Source organism: Pseudorca crassidens, chromosome 2 (genome assembly GCF_039906515.1).
Source record: "Pseudorca crassidens isolate mPseCra1 chromosome 2, mPseCra1.hap1, whole genome shotgun sequence".
Classification (NCBI taxonomy): Eukaryota; Metazoa; Chordata; class Mammalia; order Artiodactyla; family Delphinidae; genus Pseudorca; species Pseudorca crassidens.
In genome coordinates, this window is record NC_090297.1 from 184,697,392 (window position 1) to 184,720,393 (window position 23,002).

General features: G+C 44.9%; 1 protein-coding gene across 3 annotated transcripts in view; it reads left to right on the top strand.

The window, feature by feature from the left end:
* Nucleotides 1–23,002, top strand: part of IPO9 (importin 9) — a 46,243-nt gene that overhangs the window by 17,589 nt on the left and 5,652 nt on the right. For all 3 annotated transcript variants that reach the window (XM_067729895.1, XM_067729896.1, XM_067729897.1), the window contains exons 4-15: nucleotides 319–520; nucleotides 3,317–3,405; nucleotides 4,110–4,196; nucleotides 4,704–4,823; nucleotides 4,935–5,035; nucleotides 5,219–5,277; nucleotides 5,871–6,022; nucleotides 6,694–6,792; nucleotides 7,668–7,774; nucleotides 8,141–8,280; nucleotides 10,526–10,685; nucleotides 20,939–21,165. In XM_067729895.1, coding sequence (XP_067585996.1) covers nucleotides 319–520; nucleotides 3,317–3,405; nucleotides 4,110–4,196; nucleotides 4,704–4,823; nucleotides 4,935–5,035; nucleotides 5,219–5,277; nucleotides 5,871–6,022; nucleotides 6,694–6,792; nucleotides 7,668–7,774; nucleotides 8,141–8,280; nucleotides 10,526–10,685; nucleotides 20,939–21,165 — 1,543 coding nt within the window. The remainder of the gene's footprint in view (nucleotides 1–318; nucleotides 521–3,316; nucleotides 3,406–4,109; nucleotides 4,197–4,703; nucleotides 4,824–4,934; nucleotides 5,036–5,218; nucleotides 5,278–5,870; nucleotides 6,023–6,693; nucleotides 6,793–7,667; nucleotides 7,775–8,140; nucleotides 8,281–10,525; nucleotides 10,686–20,938; nucleotides 21,166–23,002) is intronic.

Sequence of the window (23,002 nt, forward strand, 5' to 3'; positions counted from 1 at the left end):
GCTGCTGGTCACCTGTGGGTGCTGAGCTCCTAAAAGGTGGCTAGGGCAGCTGATGTGCTGAATTGTTAACTTCATTTAATTTTAATTAATTTACATTGAAATGGCTGCATGTAGCTGGTGGCCACCATAATGGACAGCATAAGTTTAGAGACCATAGTTAGACTCTCTGGATGAATTACTTGTCCAGTTGGCGTATTGGAGTTTTCCATAGATATGCAGTGTCTTGTACACATTGCTTTTCCAGCATATGAACTGGATAGGACTCTGCCACTCACTTATAACCTGGTCTAATGGCAGGTGGGCTTTTCTCCTCTCCAGGCAAAAATTGTCATCCGGGAGCTATTGCCCAATGGCTTAAGAGAGTCGATAAGCAAGGTGCGCTCCAGCGTGGCCTATGCGGTGTCAGCCATCGCTCACTGGGACTGGCCCGAAGCCTGGCCCCAGCTCTTCAACCTGCTCATGGGGATGCTGGTGAGCGGAGACTTAAACGCAGTCCACGGCGCCATGCGAGTGCTTACAGGTATTGGAGACCATCCCCTGGTTTTGCCCCCTGGATCCCACGCATCACCCTCCCTGCTGCTCCTCCAGCTGTCACGTCCATGGCTGTCCTCCCGAACCGGTGACACTTCCCAGGGGACGAAGTCGGTGTTGTGCTTCCGCCACTGCGAGCCCTTCCCACTCAGGAAAGAGTCAAGTGTGGCGGTTACGCATGCAGACTTCAGTTCACAGTCTGGCTTAACCTTGACCCAACCTACTTCGTCTCTTGAGCTTGAGTTTCCTTGTGTGTAAAATTCAGGTAATGATGGTGTCCACCTCAAAGGAGCATTAGGCGGTATAAGTGAGCTAATCTGTGTAAAGTGACCTGTGGTAGCACACAGTGGATTTTAGCCATCATGATTAGATCATTATTATATATTATTTTTCTGCTTGGTTCAACCAAAGCAAAGTTAAGAATAGTCAAGTTGAATTTTTATGGAGATATAAGAAAGAAGATAAAAACAGTCCCGCTCTGCAATCCTGATCTTCGTCTGGCCAGCTTAGAAAAATATGTAGTCTTTGGTGTATTTTCTTTCTTTCTGTTCTGAGAAGTTGAGAGAAATACTTGAACTTTGAGTCCAAGGAGACTTAGTGAACAGCTCTTCTAAGCTTAGCTAACCTATCAGTCCCTCATAGGACCTATCCTTAAATACCCCCAGGTATGGCCTGAGTCTCCCAGTCTCTTGCAAATTCTGCCCTGCTTCCTGTCCCCCATGTGGGGTCACTGCTCTCCTTTGCTTTCAGGGAATCCTTATGTGGACCTTAGCCACTGGGTACTGATCTGTTAGAAACCACATTGCTTTCTGTTTATATAAGTTTGCGAAAGTCTCACCCCTGTCTTACCACCTCCTCCGTGATCTGCTAGCTTACCTGAAAGGTATTCTTACCTAGTTAGGAACGCTGTTACAACCTTTTCTGAGTGTCAATCAGTTTACTAAACTTGGCATTTGGGCCCAATTTTACTAGTCCATCTAATATTGATAGTAGATAATACCAGTTCTATGTCCAAAAGCAAATCGCCCCTCTCCTTTTGTTTCAAACCCCCTCTTCCCGTGCCCCAGCTGCCTTTTTGCACCACCCAGTGTATTTTTATTGATTACTTGTGACGGGTGCTCAGGGCATAGAGCTGACCTTATTGAAAAGGTCAAATGCTCCTTGCTCAGATGCTCCCTGCCCGGCTTATTGCCCTTGTTTCTCTTGTACGGCGTATTATTCAGGTGATTTCTCCTACCCCTCTCCGTGGAATGAGCTTTCTAGGATTCTTTTTTTTACGGTACGCGGGCCTCTCACTGTTGTGACCTCTCCCATTGGGGAGCACAGGCTCCGGACGCGCAGGCTCAGCGGCCATGGCTCACGGGCCCAGCCGCTCCGCGGCATGTGGGATCTTCCCGGACCGGGGCACGAACCCACGTCCCCTGCATCGGCAGGTGGACTCTCAACCACTGCGCCACCAGGGAAGCCCTAGGATTCTTTACTTACAAGCTCATGATGCCAAAATATCAATTAACAGACCTATTTTCTACTAAGGAAAGGAAGCCTATTCCCTTCCAGTCTTGCAACACAAAGTTCAGCTTCTTTTTTAAAAACCTGGAGAAAAGAATAGTTGTACGTTTGTATATACAGTTGGCTTGCTCAAGAGCCCTTGTTGTGCTTGACTAAGGAAATCACTGTTCAGTGAGATGACCTTTCTGTCAGCCACACACCTTCACGTGAGGCTGGGCCGCGCTCCGGCAGCTGCAGCTCAGGTGTGCGTGCGGGGAGCAGGGCACTGGTGTGGGGGCAGGAGCCCGGCAGGAGAGCGGGTCTGACTCTCGTCAGGGCTGTTGAAGGTGCTGTCCCAGTCTCTCGAATGTAATAAGGCTTATTCCCATTACACTTAGCTGTTTATCAATGACAGCTAAGGCTGATGGTGTGAAGGAAATGCAGACACAGCCGCCAGGGCTTGAAATGAGTGATCCATGAGCCTCAGCTTTCTCTTCGCTCTCAAAGAGCTTTGGAGACTGATGTCGCTGGCATCCCATGCTTTTTCTGACCTGATGAGTGACTTCAGAAAACTTACTTTGGACTTCAGCTTGTAAAGTGTTGATAAATTGAGGCTATCAAGAGTGATCATGAGAGTAATGAATGTGGTTGGTTAAGCAGCAGAGGCCACTGGGACTCGAGGGCTTGTATTCCACGCTCAGCGACACAATCCAGAGCCCTGCTTGCTGTCTCGGTGCCTTGTGAGGTTTTGGAAGTGAAGGGAAGGCTGGGACCCACACTTGCCTCGCCTTCCTCAAGTCTCATTCCGCGGCCGGGGTGCTCTTCGCCACCGTCACGGGGTGTAAACCCCCTTCTCTTCCTCTGAGCAGTGGCCTGACCTCTAGGTCAGTAGACATCGTCCCCATCTTCAGGGTGGAGCTCAAGCCAGGTAAGTCTGCACAGACTTGACTGTGTGCATCAGAACAGCTTCTTGGGCAGGGTATTGAAAGTGGAACAAAGGTGAGACGCCTCCAAGTGCACCTGGATGGTGACAGTGGGCACAAACTAGATTAATTCCGAATTTTCCTAAGGCAACCTCACAAGGATTCTTACACAGTTCCGTTACAGGTTTTCTTTCTTAATCTCGTGTATTCTCCTTTATCTCTGCGTTCTCTTTCCCTTCTAACCAATAATTGACACTACTTCCGTACGCCAGGGTAAGTCTCCCAACCAGTGTCTTTCCCTGTGTGCCGCCTAGAAGCAGTTCAACAGTTTTCACGCGGAATGTCTTTGTAAAGCGGGGCTTTCTTCTCTGTAGAATTCACTCGAGAAGTCACAGACACCCAGATGCCGCTGGTTGCTCCTGTCATTCTCCCAGAGATGTACAAGATCTTCACCATGGCCGAGGTACGAGTCTCAGCTGCGCCATCCAGCAGGCAGAGCTGCTCGGGCTCTGGCCAGCCGCCCCCGCTCAGGGGGCGCCCGCTGTGTTGGCTGCCGGTCCCCAGACCTGAAGACAAGAACTGACAAAGACTGAGCTGGGATGATACTTAGGCCTTCGCTTGTAACTGCGAGGACAAGCCTGTGATGAGAGCGTGCAGTAGCTGCAGTCTCCCCTCACATCTCACCCCTGCTGCCTTGGTGCTGCCTTGCCTCTCACGGGGCAGCCCACCCAAGCTTGTTCACCTCAGCCGAGTACTTGGAAACGATTCTACCCCTGCACTGCGCCCGATAAGCCCTTCCTTTACTCTGTATGCGTTTGGTTAACCTCCCTCCTCCTCTCCGGCCCCAGCCAAGGGCTGTGTTTTGACAGAAATACGTTAACCGTGTTGGGATTTCAGGCCGTATCCAGCTTCATATTTTTGTCAGATTAACCCACAGAGGCCTGTATGTAAGGCTGATTCTAATAAGTTCTGACATCGTGCTGCCTTCCATTCTCTGGATTACAGAAGAGTCTGTCTCCTGGACATGAGTGATTGACACTTCCTGTCTCTGTACCTCCAGTCCCATGTCAGGATTTAGTAGTCACAGTTTAGTCTCACACACGCGCATGCACGCACGCACGAACGCACACCCACCAGTCTCATGGCTACACTGTAACTTGTTTCCAGGTGTATGGTATTCGAACCCGTTCCCGAGCCGTGGAGATTTTTACCACTTGTGCCCATATGATCTGTAACATGGAGGAGCTGGAGAAGGTGAGTGAGCCTTTAGGTTGGTAACAGACGGCCTGCCTAGAGGTCTTCAGCACAGCAGTGCCAGGACGGACACTCGCCGTGTTGTGGATGCAGTGAATGTTCTGGTTAAGTTCCTCATCTGCGTGTAGCTTAGTTTCCTTTCGTCTGAGCCTTATTTTTTCTAACACCTCCTCCTGCATCTTTTTCACGCTAGTCATCACCCAGAACTTCACTGCTCTTTTATCTCTCTCCCATGTGGAACCAGCCTAGCTGAAAAATACCAGTCCCTGGGATTGAGAAGCTGGCCTTATGTAATAGCTTTGAAGAAGCTCCTGGTGAGGAGCTGCCAGTGTTGGATAAGGACACAGCAGACCTTGGGGACACCTCCAGTGACCTTGTGGCCACGCCCTTCTGATTGAGGCCCGAGCCTGAAGGGGTCTGGAGACAGCGCGGGTCTCGGTGTTTGGTGCATGCACTGAGCCACTGATTCGGGCTGCGTCCAGTACTGACTTTGGTTTCTGCCGCCAGGGCGCGGCCAAAGTCCTGATCTTCCCTGTGGTGCAGCAGTTCACAGAGGCCTTCGTCCAGGCCCTCCAGATACCAGACGGCCCCACGTCTGACAGCGGGTTTAAGATGGAAGTCCTGAAGGTAAACATTTACTGCGATGGAGGTGCTGGGGGTTTGAAGGGTGCTCTGAAAGCAGTGATTTTTTCCCCATAGCACTTGTAACTCTTGGGGTTTTTCTCTTTAACTTCCCAGGCAGTGACAGCCCTGGTGAAAAACTTCCCAAAGCACATGGTGTCCTCCATGCAGCAGATTCTGCCTATTGTTTGGAACACCCTAACTGAGAGCGCAGCTTTATATCCTTTCCAGAAGGCTGACGGGCCTGCCAGCCCATGGTTGGGAATCTAGCCTTGGGTCCTAACGTCCATGTGGTTCCGCTTGCTTAAAGAGTCTGCTCCTAGTGCTGGAGTGTACAGCACTCCCTTGTAGAGTGTGTCCAAAGCAGACTGCTGATTCTGTTTCTTTACTCTTCATTGTACTTATGTGAGGACAGAAGTAAACTACACAGAGGAAGTGGAAGATCCTGTGGATTCTGATGGTACGTGGCGTGTCTCATCTCAACAGGTGCACCACTTAGTGGGAAAGGGAGCCAGGAAAAGACAGAACAGAGGCAGGAACTTAGAGGCTTCATGCTCTTAAGAGAGTGTTCTCACCGAGTTTCCTCTAAGTGTATTGGATGTGGGGAAATGAGAAGTTGAAAATCATTGATCTGTTCCTCATGGGCATTTGCGTAAGTCTCGTGAAATTGTAGAATTTCTGAGTGGAAGGTATGTTCAGTGTTTCTGATTCTTTTTTGGGGGGTGGGGGGTGGTGCCTCGCTGCACAGCTTTTGGGATCTTAGTTCCCCGACCAGGGATTGAACCCACACCCTCAGCAGTGAAAGCGCTGAGTCCTAACCACTGGACCGCCAGGGAATTCCCTGATTCTTTTACTTGAAAAGCCGAAGAGTACTTAATAGCCTCAAGTTCCTTTCTTTGACTCCTCAGCCCCTTCTTCCATTCCCTGGAGAATAATAATTAGCAAGTGCTTTAACTATTCATTAACTTACAGAGATGGTGTAGTTCCTTTCCAGCGTCTGTGCTTTCCTTTTGCTTCTTGTCATTAAAAGCTTCTCTCGTGTGTTTCCTGTAGGTGAAGTCCTGGGCTTTGAAAATCTCGTCTTTAGCATTTTTGAATTTGTCCATGCTCTCCTAGAAAATAGCAAATTCAAAAGCACCGTCAAGAAGGCCTTGCCTGAGTTGATTTACTATCTCATCCTATACATGCAGATCACCGAGGAGCAGGTAACAACGTATGGGAGACAGTGACCGGCTTGCATTCAGAGAGTGCAGCCTGCATGTGGGGTCTAAGTCAGGCGACCAAGTGATTTTGAAGAATAGACACCTGAAGAGTAACTTCATGGGAGGGTCTAGAAAGCTCTGATGCCAGTATGTTGCCGAATCCCTGGGTGGTGGGGTTTTGTCAACTCCTGCACTAGGTAATTGGGCTTTCAGAGTACTAATACTTTTACATCTATAGGGCCGCCAACCAAAGGCCCAGAGAGCCAGAAAAGCCTACCTTTCTCTATAAATAGTGAGATGTAATAGAGTTCAGATCATTAGCCTGGTTGGTGAACCATTAGACCAGAAGAGAGCATTAAAAAATATGATAATGCCTGTCTCGTGTGAACAGCACAAGGGTGGACATGATTTTCCATTAAATGCCCATCAGACCTACTAGACTCAGCAAATTGACGTATCTGGGGGTAACAGCCACCTACAGTAGGAGGGGCCAGCAGTCAGCCACCTTCTGCAGCGGCCTTTGCTGCTTAGCTTGTTAAAGGGCTCGCTTCTCTGCATCAAAGAGAATAGCATTCTGTTCGAGCTGAGAACAAGAGGCTGAGCCATTCCAGTGTGTGGATGGAAAGGGGAGCAGACGGGAGCCTCAGGGAAGCCTGACGTCCTTGTCCTTTCAGATCAAAGTGTGGACAGCCAACCCCCAGCAGTTTGTGGAAGATGAAGATGATGACACCTTCTCCTACACTGTCAGGATCGCAGCCCAGGACTTGTTGCTGGTAAGAGGGCCACCTTGACACTTCAGCCAGATGATCCTGAGCCGTTCCTCTTCTTTCCAGATCTCTAACCCAAGCTGAGCAGTGTTGTTGGGTGACTTTGTCGTAGACTTTTGGGGGATAAGAAGAGCATCTCGAGTGACGTCTGAGAGTCCGGAGTTCCAAAGTCACTGCTCCCGGTTCTGATTTACGTGTGGATGTTAGGTGTAAGAATTGTGCAGAGGATAGTGTTCTAATGAGTAAGGATGCTTGAATCAGGAGCTTCTCAGTTTCATTCACTCTTCGGCAAGAAGCTGTAGCACAAACTAGACGTTGGCAAGTTAAAAAAACTTGCCGAGAGCTTGGACACCCAGGTGGCTGCTCATGTTTCTTTGGCTCTGACTGGAGCCCAGGACTGTCTCTAGGCTGAGGGTCTGTGAAGAAGCTGCCACCTGCCGCCTGTCAGGTGCGAGGCCTGTTCTCGTTGTTTCATTGTTGGTGAGCGCTCCTTGTTATCCTGCGGTGTTTCTAAGGCACCTAGGAAAGACCACGCCAAGTTTCAGCTAGTAGATTAGCCTTGTATTTCCACAGTCAGGCTCCCAGAGAATAAATATCTGGTCCCCTGCCATCCAGAGCTGAGTCTCTCATTGACCACTTAGGCTCTGCTGAATGTAGCCAGAGGGAGCTGTCCATTTTGTGAGCTTCACAGCGCTTGGGCACTGCGGAAATATGGGTACTGCTTTACCGTAGAGACCTTAACACAATTAGGGGCTGTATTTTGAGTGTACCTCATTGGGCTCAGCCGTGTGTATGGGAAGGAGTTGGAACCATTCAGTGTGCAATGAAGCTTGCAGTTTAATTTGCACAGAAACATTTGTTAGCGCCTCTCCTCCCACCAGGCTGTGGCCACTGATTTCCAGAATGAGAGCGCAGCAGCCCTGGCCGCCGCAGCGACTCGGCATTTACAGGAAGCTGAGCACACCAAGAATGGCGGCACCGGACATTGGTGAGAGTGGGCGGCGGGTGTCCCACTGAGGGACGTGCTCTGGGCATCAGGTCGGAGGCAGGCGTGTCCTTGCTTTGCGTTATCTGTTTTAAAGCAGTTCTTCCCATCCTTAAAACAGTTGGCTAAGATGCTTTTACCCCATTTTAAAAAGGTTTGAAAGGAAGGACTTTTGCTTTGTTTTTAATTAGAAAAACGTGTTATTATTAAATTACACCGTTTTCAGTTATAGGTTTAGATCGGAAGAGCAGCTCAATGCACTTTGGGGTCAGGCTGTGCTGAAACGCCCTTTCCTGAATTGGCTTCCCTCAAGCGTCTGTCGCTTTGACCGTGGGTGTGTGTGACCAGGCTGTGGTGTCCCTTTGGCAGGTGGAAGATCCATGAGGCGTGCATGTTGGCCCTCGGCTCGGTGAAGTCCATCGTCACCGACAGCGTGAAGAGTGGCAGGATCCCCTTCGACATGCATGGCTTCCTGACCAACGTCGTCCTCGCGGACCTCAACCTCTCAGGTAGGTTTCAGCACCGTGCTCAGGCCCACCATCAGCTCAGTTCTGTTGTTCACTTGGGCAGGTAAACCTCGGGGTGACCATTCTTCTTCCACCCTAAAGCTTGAGCTCGTCTGAACCTCTGAACTGCCCAGAGACCTTGACTCAAGCTTCACCCACTGAGAGACTAGGATTGCCTCGTTCATAGCTCTTCATGCTGTTCTCTCACACTGTTCTCCCAGTCAGCGCTCAAGTCCCGGGTGTTTTCTGGCGTCTGAATAGAGTGCAGATTTGGCTGCTCTGCCTTGAGAACTCTGCTGCAAGCTCTGTCATTGCAAAGTCCCCACGCCCTCAGGCAGCCTGTGTGTGGTTCATCCTTCCTGTGTGCTTCTTGTCAGTTTTCTCAACCTCTTCTGTCTACATGATTAAATGTCCGTTCCCATGTCCACGTTCACTACTAGCCTTAAAAAGTAGCCTCGACTGCGTGAGCCTGACTTCTCAGCAGCGCAGGGCAGCGGCTGAGAGGCGGCGTTGTCTCTGTGTGATGATCTCCGTGCCTTGTTCTTACCCTCAGAGCCCCCAGTGCTGTCTCTGCTTCCTCCTTGAGTACTTAAGTCGTGGGACCCCTGCGTCGTCGGGGCCGTGTCAGTGCACTCACTGCTTCCTCTCCGTAGGATGCCCTCTGGGTAGCTTAAGCCATTGGAAAATGTTCTCCACCTCTCCTTAGGCCAGCTGTCATGGGGCATCTCAGGCCTGAGTCACAGAATTAAGATGGTTGAGCATCCAGAGCTCCGGACCCACTGAGCACGTTCCTATTGATTCTGCATTGACCACGTGCTGCGTTATGTTGTGGTTGACAAATATGTTTTCTTTCTCCTGCTAGAATGTAAGATATTTGAGTACAAGCCACGTCTAATATATCCTTTTGCCCCACAGTGCCTGGCACCTAATGGACATAGTGTAATCACGTGTTGAATGACAGTGTTGGAATTTCTCAAACTCACCAGCACATTTTTTGTAGAACTTGCCCTAGCAAAGCTTTTCTGTACAAGCCATTCTCAAACTTTTTGGTCTCGGGACCCCTTTACACTTTAAAAAATTATCAGTGATCCCAAGGAGATTTTTTTGTGAGTCACATGTAACAGTATTTAACATATTAGAAATTAAAACTGAAAAGCTTTCAAAATATAAGAAATGCAAGCATATGTTCCATTAGCTGTCAGAGCCATGGTGTCACACATTAGTAACCTCTGGAAAATTCCACCATATACTCGAGAAGGAATGAGAATGAAAAAAGACAAATAATGTCTTGGTATTGCTATGAAAACAGTTTTAACTTTGGGGACTTGCAGGTGTTCTTGGATGGTGCTCTCCATTACATGAATTAGTATGTAATTATTTGGCACCGTTTGCTAGGTTCTGTTGAATAGGTTCCATCAACTAAATGTTTATTGTACAGGTAACTAATTTAAGCTCTATAACAGCTGAATAAGTATAGTCTCTGTCCTCAAGCATCTTACAATAGGCAAGGGGTAGTAATCCTTACACCAGTGCTTAGAATATCAAAACATATATTTGTGTCATGTTAGAAAGCTAAAGACATGGGCTTAAAGTGGCAGAGATAGTTAGGATTACTTCAGCCCAAGAGATCGGTTAGATAATGCAAGGAGAGGTGAGTGTGTTGGCTTATAAACAAAGCACAGAAATGGCAAAGGAAGATGTTGACTTCCTAGGGAGGGGTGTGTGCCTGCGTTTGGAAGGCACAAAGGGAAATGAGAGGTAATGCTAGAGTCACTGATCTGAGGGGACCTTGAATGCCGTGCGAATTTAGATGGGCTTTATTTGGTAGACTATGGAATTTGCTGACATTTTAAATAAAAGCATGACAGAGCTATAATTTACAGTATTCCAATAGTGGTCCAAGAGTAGGAAAAAACTGGCAGTGGAGAAGACATCTAGAGGACTGACTAGTAGTGTGGTAAGGGGTGGTGAGAGCTGTGGTGGGAACAAGGGTGGGGGGCTTTGTAGTCTAGGAATATTCAAAATGTACTTTGCAAATAGTGAAAAGTGAAACTAGGGAAATGATTCTGTGCCATAGGTCATACATTTGCTTTTATCTTTCAAGATCATGCTTTTTCTCTCCATTACGTTATGTATGTTAGGTGGTATCCAGTTACTGCAACAAACTGAGGAATAGTGGTGGGGAGGAGGGTGGGCAGTAGCAGAAACTTGTATTGTTCAGCCTCTAACTGCTCTCTCTTCCTCCCAGTGTCTCCTTTCCTCTTGGGCCGGGCCCTTTGGGCTGCCAGTCGGTTCACTGTTGCTATGTCCCCTGAATTGATCCAGCAGTTTCTTCAGGCAACAGTTAGTGGTCTTCATGAGACACAACCCCCATCAGTTCGAATTTCTGCAGTGAGAGCCATCTGGGGGTGAGTACGCCACCTTAGGACAACGGAAACTGTTTTAAGAGAAAGTTGCTCAGGGTAGAAGTCCCAAACAGCAGTTGTCCAGTGGATTATGTTGCTTGGAAATTTCTGAAGATCTCCCGCAGAATGGCTGTTGGAAGGACAGGGAAAGAAACCATACCAGAAACATGGCTTCTGTGAGTCCCGGATACATCCTGTTCCCTTTTACTCCTCGTTCCTTTTCAATTCACTCCAGCTCTGGAATCATCTAGACCAACTCCCTGTCTTACAGAGAAGCAGAACCTGAGGCGCCGAGAGATAACTAACTTGCCTAGGGTCGCACAGCAGCGGGCCATAGAAGCAGGCTTAGCGTCATTTGGTTGATTGATTGCCTCTGTATTGGAAACCAAATTTGGGATAATGTAGCCTGGAAACACTGCTTATTTTTTCCCAATTTTACCTCTCTTTCTCACAGCTAGTGTACTAGTGGCTCTATTAGTCCTTTATTTATATTCCTTCTCAGACCACAGGGAGTATTGATGTTTTCAGGAGTATTTTCAAGTCCAAACTTACAGAGTCTCAGTTGAATCCTAAGAATTGCTTGAAACCCTAAAAACGCAGAGTTCACCTTCCACCTGCCTGCGCTACCTCCTTACCTTTTGAAGCAGAGATTGAGGTGCTGGCATTACTATATGTCTTTAGAAAGCATTGCTGGGGGAGGGGGGAGCGGGGGGGGGGGCGTGCCGGCAAGATGTCTGAATAAGATGTCCCTCGCTCTTATCCCTCCCACAACAACAATTTGGCATCTGTCCAAGCGAGGAGATTGTCAAACTCAGTGCCATCTAAGGACAAGGAGAGCTGTTTTGAGAAGACAAGTGCACATCCCAGCCACTGACTTGCTGACCATAGTCCCGGGTACAGCCCCATTTGGCTTTGGTTCTGTCATCGGCACTGTACACCAAGGGACCCAGGGGGAATCTCACCCCACCTGTATGTCAGATAATAGAAACACAGACCTCGGTCCCAGCTGTGGATCTTGACGTGGTCCAGGGCCTCCTGGAGAACACTGACTGAGACAGTTACCCACAGATGAGAGAGCCTTTGTCGAAGTCCAAGCCCAGTGGAGAAGTTCTAGCACACCACTGGAGCAAAAAACAATCCAAGATGGGACACCTGGAAGAGGTCAGTCAGTAAAGCCTGGAGGAGGTGACTGCTACTTCAGATGTGCAGGCAGCAGTGCAAGACATAAAGGAACATGAAAAACCAAGGAAGCATGATATCACAAAAGAAACACAATAATGTTCCAGTAACCAACCCCAAAGGTGTGGAGATCTGTGATTTATCTGATAAAGAATTTCAAAACAGCCCATTTTAAGGAGCTCAGTGAGCTACAAGAAAACACAGAAAGACAATTCCATGAAATCAGAAAAACAACTCACAGACAAAACGAGAAGTTCAACAAAGAGAGAAATCATAAAAAAGAACCGAACAAATTCTGGAGCTGAAGGATACAGAGAATGAAATGGAAAATGCAGTAGAGAGCATCAGTAGCGGAATGGATCAGGCAGAAGGAAAAGCCTGGAAATAGAAGGCGGAACCTTCAAAATTATCCAGTCAGAGGAGGGTAGAGAATAAAGAATGAAAAAGAAGGAAGAAAATGTGAACTATGGGATATCTTTAGGAGAAGCAGTCTACAAATTATTAGAGTCCCAGGAGAAGAGAGGGAGAAGGGGCAAAAAGCTTTTTAAAGAAATAATGTCTGAGAACTTTGCAAATCTGAGGAGAGACTTGTACCTCCTACTTATAAAGCTAATATATCACCCCAAAATTTCAATCCAGGGTGATCTTCTCCAAGACAAAATGTAGCAAAAACTATCTAAAATCAAAGACAGAGGGAATTTTCAAAGCAGCAAGAGGAAAAAACTCTTCTCTCATACAAGGGAACTCCCATAAGGCTAGCAACAGATTTCTCAGCAGAAACTTTGCAGGCCAGGAGACAGTGGGATGATATATTCTAGGTGCTGAAAGAAAAAACTGCCAACCAAGAGTGCTTTAGCTAGGAAAGTTGTCCTTCAGAACTGAAGACAAGATGAAGACTTTCCCAGACAACAAAGCTGAAAAGGGTTCTTCACCACTAGACCTGCCTTACAAGAAATGCCAAGAGGAGTTCTTCAAGCTGAAATGAAAGGATGCTAATTAATAATGTGAAAATATATAACACACTGGTACAGGTAAGTATATAATCGATTCGGAATACTCTGATACTGTAATATGGTGGTGTGTTAACCACCTAACTCTAGTATAAAGGTTAAAGGATGAAAGTGTTAAAAATAACTAGCTAAATACTTTATGATTATCATTACGAATACACAGTATAAAAGGAGTTAAATCGTGACATCAGAAACATTAAAGGAAGGGAATAAAGGGGTAGAATTTTTGTATGCAGTCAAAGTTAAGTTGTCAGTGTGAAATAGACTATCATATCTATAAAATGTCTTATGGTAACCACAAAGCAAAAATCTATGATAGACGCACAAAAGAGAAAGAGAAAGGAGTCAAAGCATTCCACCACGGAAGATCACCATTCACAAAGGAAGACATCCAGAGAGAAAGGTCGGGGGAACAGGGGACTACAGAAGAGCCAGAAAACAGTTAATAAAATGGGCTTACTTATCAAAACTTACTTTAAATGGATTAAATTCTCCAATTAAAAGTCAAAGTAGCTGAGTGGATTGAAAAAGAAGACCCAACTATATGCTGCCTAAAAGAGACTATAGGTTTTAGTACACACATAGGCTCAAAGTAAAGGGATGGAAAAAGATATTCCGTGTAAGTAGAGACCAAAAGAGAGTGAGGGTATCTATACTTTTATCAAAGTAGACTTTAATTCAAAAGCTGTAACAAGAAACAAAGGTCATTATATGATAAGGGGGTTAATTCATCAGGAAGATACAACAATTATAAATATATGTGCACCTGCCATCAGAGCACGTAAATATATTAAGCAAATATCAATATCTGAGAGGAGAAATAGACAACAGTACAATAATAGCAGGAGATTTATACCCCACCCTCAACAATGAATATGCTCATCCAAACAGAAACTCAATAGGGAAACGTTGGACTTAAACTATACTTTCAACCAAATGGACCCAACAGCATACAGAACATTCCATCCAACAGCAACAGAACATACGTCCTTCCCAAGCATGCATGGAGCATTCTCCAGGATAAGTCATGAAGCAGGTTTTAATGAATTTAAGATTAAAATAATACCAAGTATCTTTTCTGATCACGTTGAGATGAAACTGGAAATCAATTACAGTAGGAAAACTGGAAAAATCACAAATATATGGAAATTAAACAACACACTTCTAAACAACCTGTGGATCAAAGAACTCAAAGAGAGATCTAAGAATATTCTGAGGGACTTCCCTGGGGGCGCAGCAGTTGAGAATCTGCCTGCCAATGCAGGGGACACGGGTTCGAGCCCTGGTCTGGGAAGATCCCACAAGCTGCAGAGCACCTAAGCCTGTGAGCCACAACTACTGAACCTGTGCTCTAGAGCCCGCGTGCCACAACTACTGAAGCCTGTGCGCCTAGAGCCCGTGCTCCACAACAAGAGAAGCCACCACAATGAGAAGCCCACACACTGCAGTGAAGAGTAGCCCCCACTCACCGCAACTAGAGAAAGACCACGCACAGCAATGAAGACCCAACACAGCCAAAAATAAATAAATAAATAATAAATTAATTTTAAAAAATAATAAAGATATTTTAAAACACACGAAAATGGAAAATACAAATACCAAAACTTATGGGATGCAGCAAAAGGAGTTTTAAGAAGGAAGTTTATAGATAAAAACACGTACATTAAGAAAAAAGAAAGATCTCAAACAACCTAACTTTATACCTCAGGAATTAGAGAACAAACTAAGCCCAAAGGTAGCAGTAGGAAGATGAGAGCAGCAATAAATAAAATAAAGAGCAGAAAAATACTAGAAAAATTTAGTGAGACTAAGAGCTGGTTTTTTGAAAAGATAAACAAAATTGACAGACTTTAGCTAGACTAAAAAGAAGAGAGAGCAGACTCAAGTACAGAATCAGAAATGAAAGGGGAAACTTTACAACTGATAACACAGAAAGACAAAGGTTCATAAGAGACGACTGTGAACAGGTGTATGCCAGCAAATTGGATAACCTAAAAGAAATGCATAAATTCCTAGAAACATACAGCCTAACAAAACTGAATCATAAAGAAATTGAAAATCTGAACAGACCAATAACTAACAAGGAGAGTGAGTCAGTAATCAAAAACCTCCCATAAGACAAAAGCCCAGGACCAGATGGTTTCACTGGTAAGTTCTACAGACATTTAAAGAAGAATTAATACCATTCCTTCTCAAACTCTTTTCAAAAAATTGAAGAGGAGGGAACATTTCCAAACTCATTTTACTAGGCCAGCATTTCCTGGTAACAAAGCCATACAAGGACACTACAGGAAAAGAAAACTACAGGCCAGTATGCCTGATGAATATAGACGCAGAGATTCTCAACACAGTACTAGCAAACTGAATTCAACGCAGTAAAAGGATCACAAACCATGATCAAGTGGGATCTATCCCTGGGGTGCAAGGATGGTTCAACATACCATAAATCGACAAATGTCATACACCAATTAATAGAATGAAAAATTAAAAATCACATGAATATCTTAATAGATGTAGAAAAAACATTTGACAAAATTCAGTACTCATTCATGACAAAAACTTTCAAAAAAGTGTATAGAAGGAACACATCCCAACACAATAAAGGCCATATATGACAAGCCCCCAGCTAACATCATATTCAACAGTGAAAGGCTGAAAGCTTTTTCTCTAAGATGAAGAACAAGGTAAGGGTACCCACTCTCACCACTCCTATTCAACACAGTACTGGAAGTCCCAGCCAGAGCAATTAGAAAAGAAAAGAAGAAATAGTGAACTATCACAAAGAGAAATTTAAAAAACAATCTCCTGTACAATTGCATCAAAAACAATAAAATGCGTAAGCATAAGTTTAACCAAGATGGTGAAAGATCTATACACAGAAAACTGTAAGACATTGATGAAAGATTGAAGAAGACACAAATAGAAAGATGTTTCATATTCATGGATTGGAATAATGAATATTTTTCAAATGTCCAAACTACCCAAAGCAATGTACAGATTCAGTGCAACCCCATCAAAATTCCAGTGGCATTTTTCATAAAAGAACAAACAATTCTAACATTTGTGCGGAATCACAAGAGACCCTGAATAGCCAAAACAATCTTGAGAAAGAAAAACAAAGCTGGAGGCATCACACTTCCTGATTTTAAACTATATTACAAAGCTACAGTAATCAAAAAACAGTGTGGTATTGGCATAAAAACAGACACAGAGATCGGTGGAGCAGAACAGAGAGCCCAGCTATAAACCCACACTTATATGGTCAATTATTTTATGACAGAGGAGCCAAGAACATACAGTGGGGGAAGGACAGTCTCTTCAATAAATGATGTTCGGAAAACTGGACCCTTATCTTACACCATATACTTAGGTCAACTCAAAATCAATTAAAGACTTGAACCTAAGACCTGAAACCATAAGACTCCTGGAGGAAAACATAAAAGTTAAACTTCTTGACATTTGTCTTGGCAATGATTTTTTTGTATTTGGCAACAAAAGCCAAAGTAAACAAGTGGGACTACGTCAAACTAAAAAAGCACAGCAAAGGAAACCATCAGCCAAATGAAAAGGCAACCTACTGAATGGGAGAAAATATTTGCAAACCATTTATCTGATAAGCAGTTAATATACAAAATATATGAAAAACTCATACAACTCAATAGCAGATAATCTGATTTTTAAAAATGGCAGAGGACTTGAATAGACACTTTTTCTAAAGAAGACATACAGATAGCCAACAGGTACATGAAAGAGCGCTCAACATCACTAGTTATCAGGAAAATGCGCATCAAAACCACAATGAGGGCTTCCCTGGTGGCGCAGTGGTTGAGAGTCCGCCTGCCGATGCAGGGGACACAGGTTCGTGCCCCGGTCCGGGAGGATCCCACACACCGCGGAGCGGCTGGGCCCGTGAGCCATGGCCGCTGAGCCTGCGCGTCCAGAGCCTGTGCTCCGCCACGGGAGAGGCCACAACAGTGAGAGGCCCGCGTACCGCAAAAAAAAAAAACACAACACAACGAGCCACCACCTCAAACTTGTTAGAATGGCTATCATCAAAAAGACAAGAAATAACAAGGTTGGTGAGGGTGTGGAGAAAAGGGAGCCCTTGTGCACTGCTGGTGGGAATGTAAATTGGTGCAGCCACTGTGGAAAACAGTATGGAGGGTCCTAAAAAAATTTAAAAATAGAACTACCATTTGATCCAGCAGTCCCATTTCTGGGTATATATCCAAAGGAAATGGAAACAGGATCTCGAAGAGGTGTCTGCACTCCTGTGTTTATTGTAATATTATTCACAGTGGCCGAGACATGGAAACAACCTGAGTGTGCATCGGTGGTTGAGTGGATGGAGGAGATGTGTGAGTATTAGGTGGACCATAATATAACTCAGCTGCGAGAAGGAGGGAACGCCTGCCGTTTGCAGCAGCGTGGATGGACCTTGAGGGCACGGTGCTGAGTGAAATAAGCCTCACAGAGGAAGACAGATACTGCATGGTATCACTTACATGTGGAATCTTTTAAAAAGCCCAGCTCATTGTAAAGGAGAGCAGGAAGGTGGTTGCTGAGGGTGGGGAACATGGAGAGATTGATGAAAGGGTACACGCTGTCGTCGGTCCGATGACCAAGGGCTGAGGATCTAACGTGACATATGGTGACTGCATCGTGTAACAGGACGTAGAAATTAGTGTTCTCACCCAGGAGAAGGTAAATCTGAGATGATGGACCGTGTCAACGACCTGGACGTAGGAAACCTTTCACGCTGTGCATGTACGTCCAGTCACCGCAGTGGACATAGGTAACCATTTTATAGGTCGGTCACGCCGCAGTAAAGCTGAGAAGAATTTAAATTTAAAGAAATTTCAAGATTGTTTAAATTTTATATTACTCTTATAATCAGAAAAAATATGTGAAGAGAACTCTCTTTTTTTTTAGTAGTTTTCAATTCTCTGACTACATGGGCATTGGTTTTCTGGAAAGGTGTAACAGCTGTCTCTGGAAAAGTGACAAAAGCCATGAACGTGCACAGCAAAGAAATGGACACTCATACCTGATTATAAAATTTTACATCATGTGTGGAAGAGTGGACCCCAGGTTAAGAGCTTCCTGTGAAGGGCTGCTAGCTGTGCTTTCTTTCACAGCCAGGATTCTCCGTTTGGCCCTTTCCCTCTTGTTTTCCAGCCAGTTTCAGTCTGGCTTATATTCTCATCATGTCATTGAAGTGCTCATTCTCATGTCACCAGCAGCCCTTTCCTGGTCATCGTACCACCTTCGCTTTTCTTTCTTTTACCCCAGTTTTAATATATTCATTCGTATTGTAGTGTATGTATTATTGCAAACTGCCTTAAACCATTTCTGAAACAAGATATGGATTGACAGATACTTCCACTTGTGTCTCATTTCTCTAGTCATATTTATGCCAGCCTTTCTGCAGAGCTCCAAATTAATGTATGTGCTTACTGGCTGTGCCAGGATGGGTATCTTACAAGCACCTGAAAACTAACACATCCACTACTGAGCTTACTGTTTACCACCTCCAGGCCTACCCTACCTGTAGTCCCTGTTATAGTAAAAGTACAGATCATGTACCTTTAGATCTTATACCTAAAGATAGAGGTCTGTACTCCCAGAGATGCCAGCTCTCTGCCAGGGTTGGTGCCTTCGCCTCTCCTCCCTTCCTCCCTCTCCACTGTGGCTGCCCTGGCTCGTGTGCTCAGCTTCTTGTGCCTGAAAATTAAAACTCATGGCTCTGGTTGTGCTCTTCGAACTCTGGGATACAGGTACCCAGAAGAAAGAGTATACTGGACGGTCCGTGACGCCACAGGATAAATATAGAGCATTTTCCTGGGATGTCGGTTTTCCCTGAAGACTGTGGGGTAGGGCAAGGAAGAGATTAGGTGTTAGGAGTAATTTGTTAAAAAAAAAAAAAAAAACTTTGATATACACTGGCTTCCAGGATAAAGTCTAATAACCTCCTTAGCATGGCATAGAAGATCCCATATGATGTGGCCAGATGATGCACTCTGTGGTCTCCCAGACTCTGTAAACCCTTAGAATGAGAAGCAGCGGGAAGAGGTAGGGCACAACTCAGTCCCAGTGGAGATGGATGCAGAACCTAGTCTGACGAGCCAAGAGCTGCCCACGGCCAGATGCTGAGCCAGCTCTTAAGGAGGAGTTAGATTAGAGCACGGTGGCATTGAACATAGAGATGTTATAGATGAGGAGCTCCCTGACGATCCAGCAGTTAGGACTTGGCGCTTTCACTGCCAAGGGCCTGGGTTCGATCCCTGGTTGGGGAGCTAAGATCCCGTAAGCCGTGAGGTGTGGCTTAAAAAAAAAAAAGGATGTTGGGCTTCCCTGGTGGCGCAGTGGTTGAGAGTCCGCCTGCCGATGCAGGGGACGCGGGTTCGCGCCCCGGTCCGGGAGGATCCCACATGCCGCGGAGAGGCTGGGCCCGTGAGCCATGGCCGCTGGGCCTGCACGTCCGGAGCCTGTGCTCCACAACGGGAGAGGCCACAGCAGTGAGAGGCCCGCGTACCGCAAAAAAAAAAAAAAAAAAAAAAAAGGATGTTATGGACCAAAAAACAAAGAATCTGAACAAATGTGAGATCTAAGCCCGCAGGTTTACTAGTCACTGTGGACCTTTGAACCCAGCAGCTGATATAAATAATATGATTGTAAGACACTTAAAAATTAAGTTAAGAAAAACCATTTATTGAGAACCTGGGGTCTGGGGGCCTTGTTTCTGCAGTAGGTTCTTTTAACATAGAGAAACAATGTTTTTGTTGACTTTTTTTTTTTTTTTTTTTTTTTTTTTGCGGTACGCGGGCATCTCACTGCTGGGGCCCCTGCCGTTGCGGAACACAGGCTCCGGACGCGCAGGCCCAGCGCCCATGGCCCACGGGCCCAGCCGCTCTGCGGCATGTGGGATCTTCCCGGACCGGGGCACAAACCCGTGTCCCCTGCATCGGCAGGCAGACTCCCAACCACTGCGCCACCAGGGAAGCCCTTTATTGACTTTTATTACCGTTCTGAAAATAACAAAAGTAAAGACTTAGATGATATATTTTTAATAATTGTATCCCATTGGACATGGTAAGCAGCACCCAGTAAATATTTATTGATTGAATAAGAGGCGAATAAGGTAGAACTGTGTATAGAAAACAAACTTTTTTTAAGAAATATAACTTCCTTTTTTTAAATCTTTAAATTTTAATTTTATATTGGAGTTTAGTTGATTAACAATGTTGTGTTGGTTTCAGGTGTACAGCAAAGGGATTCAGTTATACATATACATGTATCTATTCTTTTTCAAATTCTTTTCCCATCTTGGTTATTAAAAGAGTATTGAGTAGAGTTCCCTGTGCTATACAGTAGGTCGTTGTTGGTTATCTATTTTAAATATAGCCACGTGTACATGTCAATCCCAAACTCCCAGTCTATCCCTCCCACCCACCCCCGTAACCATAAGTTCGTACTCTTAAGTCAGTGAGTCTGTTTCTGTTTTGAAAACAAACTTTTAAGCCCTGCAAATAGTACACCAGTTTTTTGAGTATGTGTAAAATGTTTATATACATTGATCTCATCTTAGGATGCAAAAAAAAAACCCCAAAAAGTATAAAATCTTTGTAACATGGAAGTTAAAAAATAGTCTCCTAGTAAATAACAGTTGTATTGGAAAAGATTTAAAAACACTGTTTGGAAAATTATATATATATCTTAGGAATGTGACTAAAACAATGGTCTGAGGAATCATAAGTCATTTGACTTAATATCTTAATAATTTGGATGTAACCATGACTGGGATTTGCTTCAAAACGAAATAGAGGGATGAAAGAAATTTTAAAGGAAATAACAAAGACCAAAGCAGAAATAAATTAGAAAACGTAGAAATGATGGTGGTACTAGTTCTAAAAAAAAAGCCACAGAAAGATATAAAAACTTAATGAGCTCTAGAAGTAGCTTCATAAAGCTTCACATGAAAATGCTGTAACACATAATGCTGATTGGAAAAACCAGGAATTGAGGGACCCGCTGGTGAGTAGCTCTTGCTTATTTCTTGCTCTCCAGTTATTGTGACCAGCTGAAAGTCTCAGAGAGCACCCACGTGCTTCAGCCCTTCCTCCCCAGCATCCTGGATGGCTTAATTCACCTGGCGGCTCAGTTCAGCTCAGAGGTCCTCAACCTGGTGATGGAGACCCTGTGCATCGTTTGTACGGTAGACCCAGAGTTCACAGCGAGCATGGAGAGCAAAATCTGCCCCTTCACCATCGCCATCTTCCTGAAGTACAGTAACGGTATGCGCGAGGCGGGTGGGGGGCGAGTGGGCGGGGATCACGTGAGCGCTTCCCTGGGTCTAATGGTCTTAGCATTAGAAGCAAAGAATGTGACTTTGAATTAGCGAGGGTAGTGTCATGCTATAGATCAAGCAGCACTAAACAGCGGAGAACGTATGCCTGTAACTCTTGCTGTCTTGTAAGAACTGGGAAGAAAGATAACGAAGAAAGCTAACCGGCAAGACATATAATCTGGGACTTTGACAGTAAAGTAAGGGAATTGAGCAACTAAATCGAAAGCTTCCTAAAAGAAGAGGCCTAGAACTATAACTAGAAAAGGAAAAGTGAAGAAGGAGATACATGGAAAGGTTTATGAATAAGGTGTTCATTGCGTGTTTTTTATAGTAGCAAAAATTTGGAAACAGTAAGAGGTTAATTAATTATATCTATAAAATGGAATGCTGTGCAGCCGTTAATAATCAAACCTCAGAGGAATTGTTAAAGCCATGAGGAAGCGCTCACCTTGTAGTAAGTGAATAGATTGTTTTCCAGAATGCGTGGAGTATAACTGCAAGTTTTGGTTTTGCTTTAGAAAAGGATGTATGTGTGGATTTGTATAGAGAGAAATTACCAGAAGAAAATGCATCAAAATGTTAAGGGCAGTTATCTCCAGGTGGTGGAATTACAGGTGTATTTTTTCCTTTAATACTTTTCTGCATTTTGAGTTTTTCTGCAGTCAGTGTGTATTAGAAATATTGAGGACATTTGTATCTGAAGAGCGAGTATTGAAGCTTGGAAGGGGGTTGGTTATGTGACGTGATGTCATTCTAAACATTTTATTCAATTCGTTTTTTCACTTAAAAATGTGTCCTAAGGAGGGTTCCACACTGCACTCTTAGACAGTCCTTGTTCTCTCCGCCCGTCACATAGTATTTATTCCATAAATATCGTCATTTATTTACCCATTCTGGTCATGGACCTCTGGCTTGTTTACAGTTTTTGTCTATTACGGACAACACTGTGGTGAACTTCTAACGTGTGTCTTAGTGCCCTGCACACTGCATACGTTGTCTCATGCTAGGTAGAGGAGGACTTTATATTTTTCTTACACAAAGCAGGTCGAGCTGAAGTTGCATTTCTTCACGAGCCTCTGCTTTTGGAAGGCTTTACCTTTTTTGCCCTCCGATGGCTTCGGGAGTTCTTGTGTGTGGTGACCACCCCCGGGAGAAGTACGTGGTCCTCGTCGACACGTGGGAACCTGGGAAGAGTCAGTACTTGGGCAGTTTCTGAGACTGATGTCTTCTTAACAAAGTATCAGTGGGGGCGTTTTTTCCCCTTAAGCATTTGTTTTCATAATCAGTCCAAGTTTCACAAGAATACAGACATTAAAGATTTGTCCCAGAAAAAGAGGCAGGTTTTGTTTTAGGAATAGCTGTTGCTGACTCGTCCCTGACTTCGTGAGATCACACACATGCTGTCTCCCAGACAGCTAGCAGCTCTCCCTGCTTTTCAGGTTACTCCGGTGGCCCCAGCAGGTCCCGGGTCAGTGATGTGTAATCAAAGCAGAAGTTGTAAACATAAGGACACCAAGCGGGGAAAACCGCGGTGAGGTGGGGATGGTGGTGTGCTGAATTGGCGATTGGGATTGACATGTGTACACTGATGTGTATAAAATTGATGACTAATAAGAACCTGCAGTATAAAAAAACAAACACAAAAAACAACTAATACTAAACTTTCTTTGGGTTATTTGTATGGAAATATGTTAGTATAAATGTTTCAGACATTACATGAAATTTCTTAAAAAAAAAAACAACAAAGCAGAAGTTGTTCACTTCGGTTAGGGCCAAACAACAGG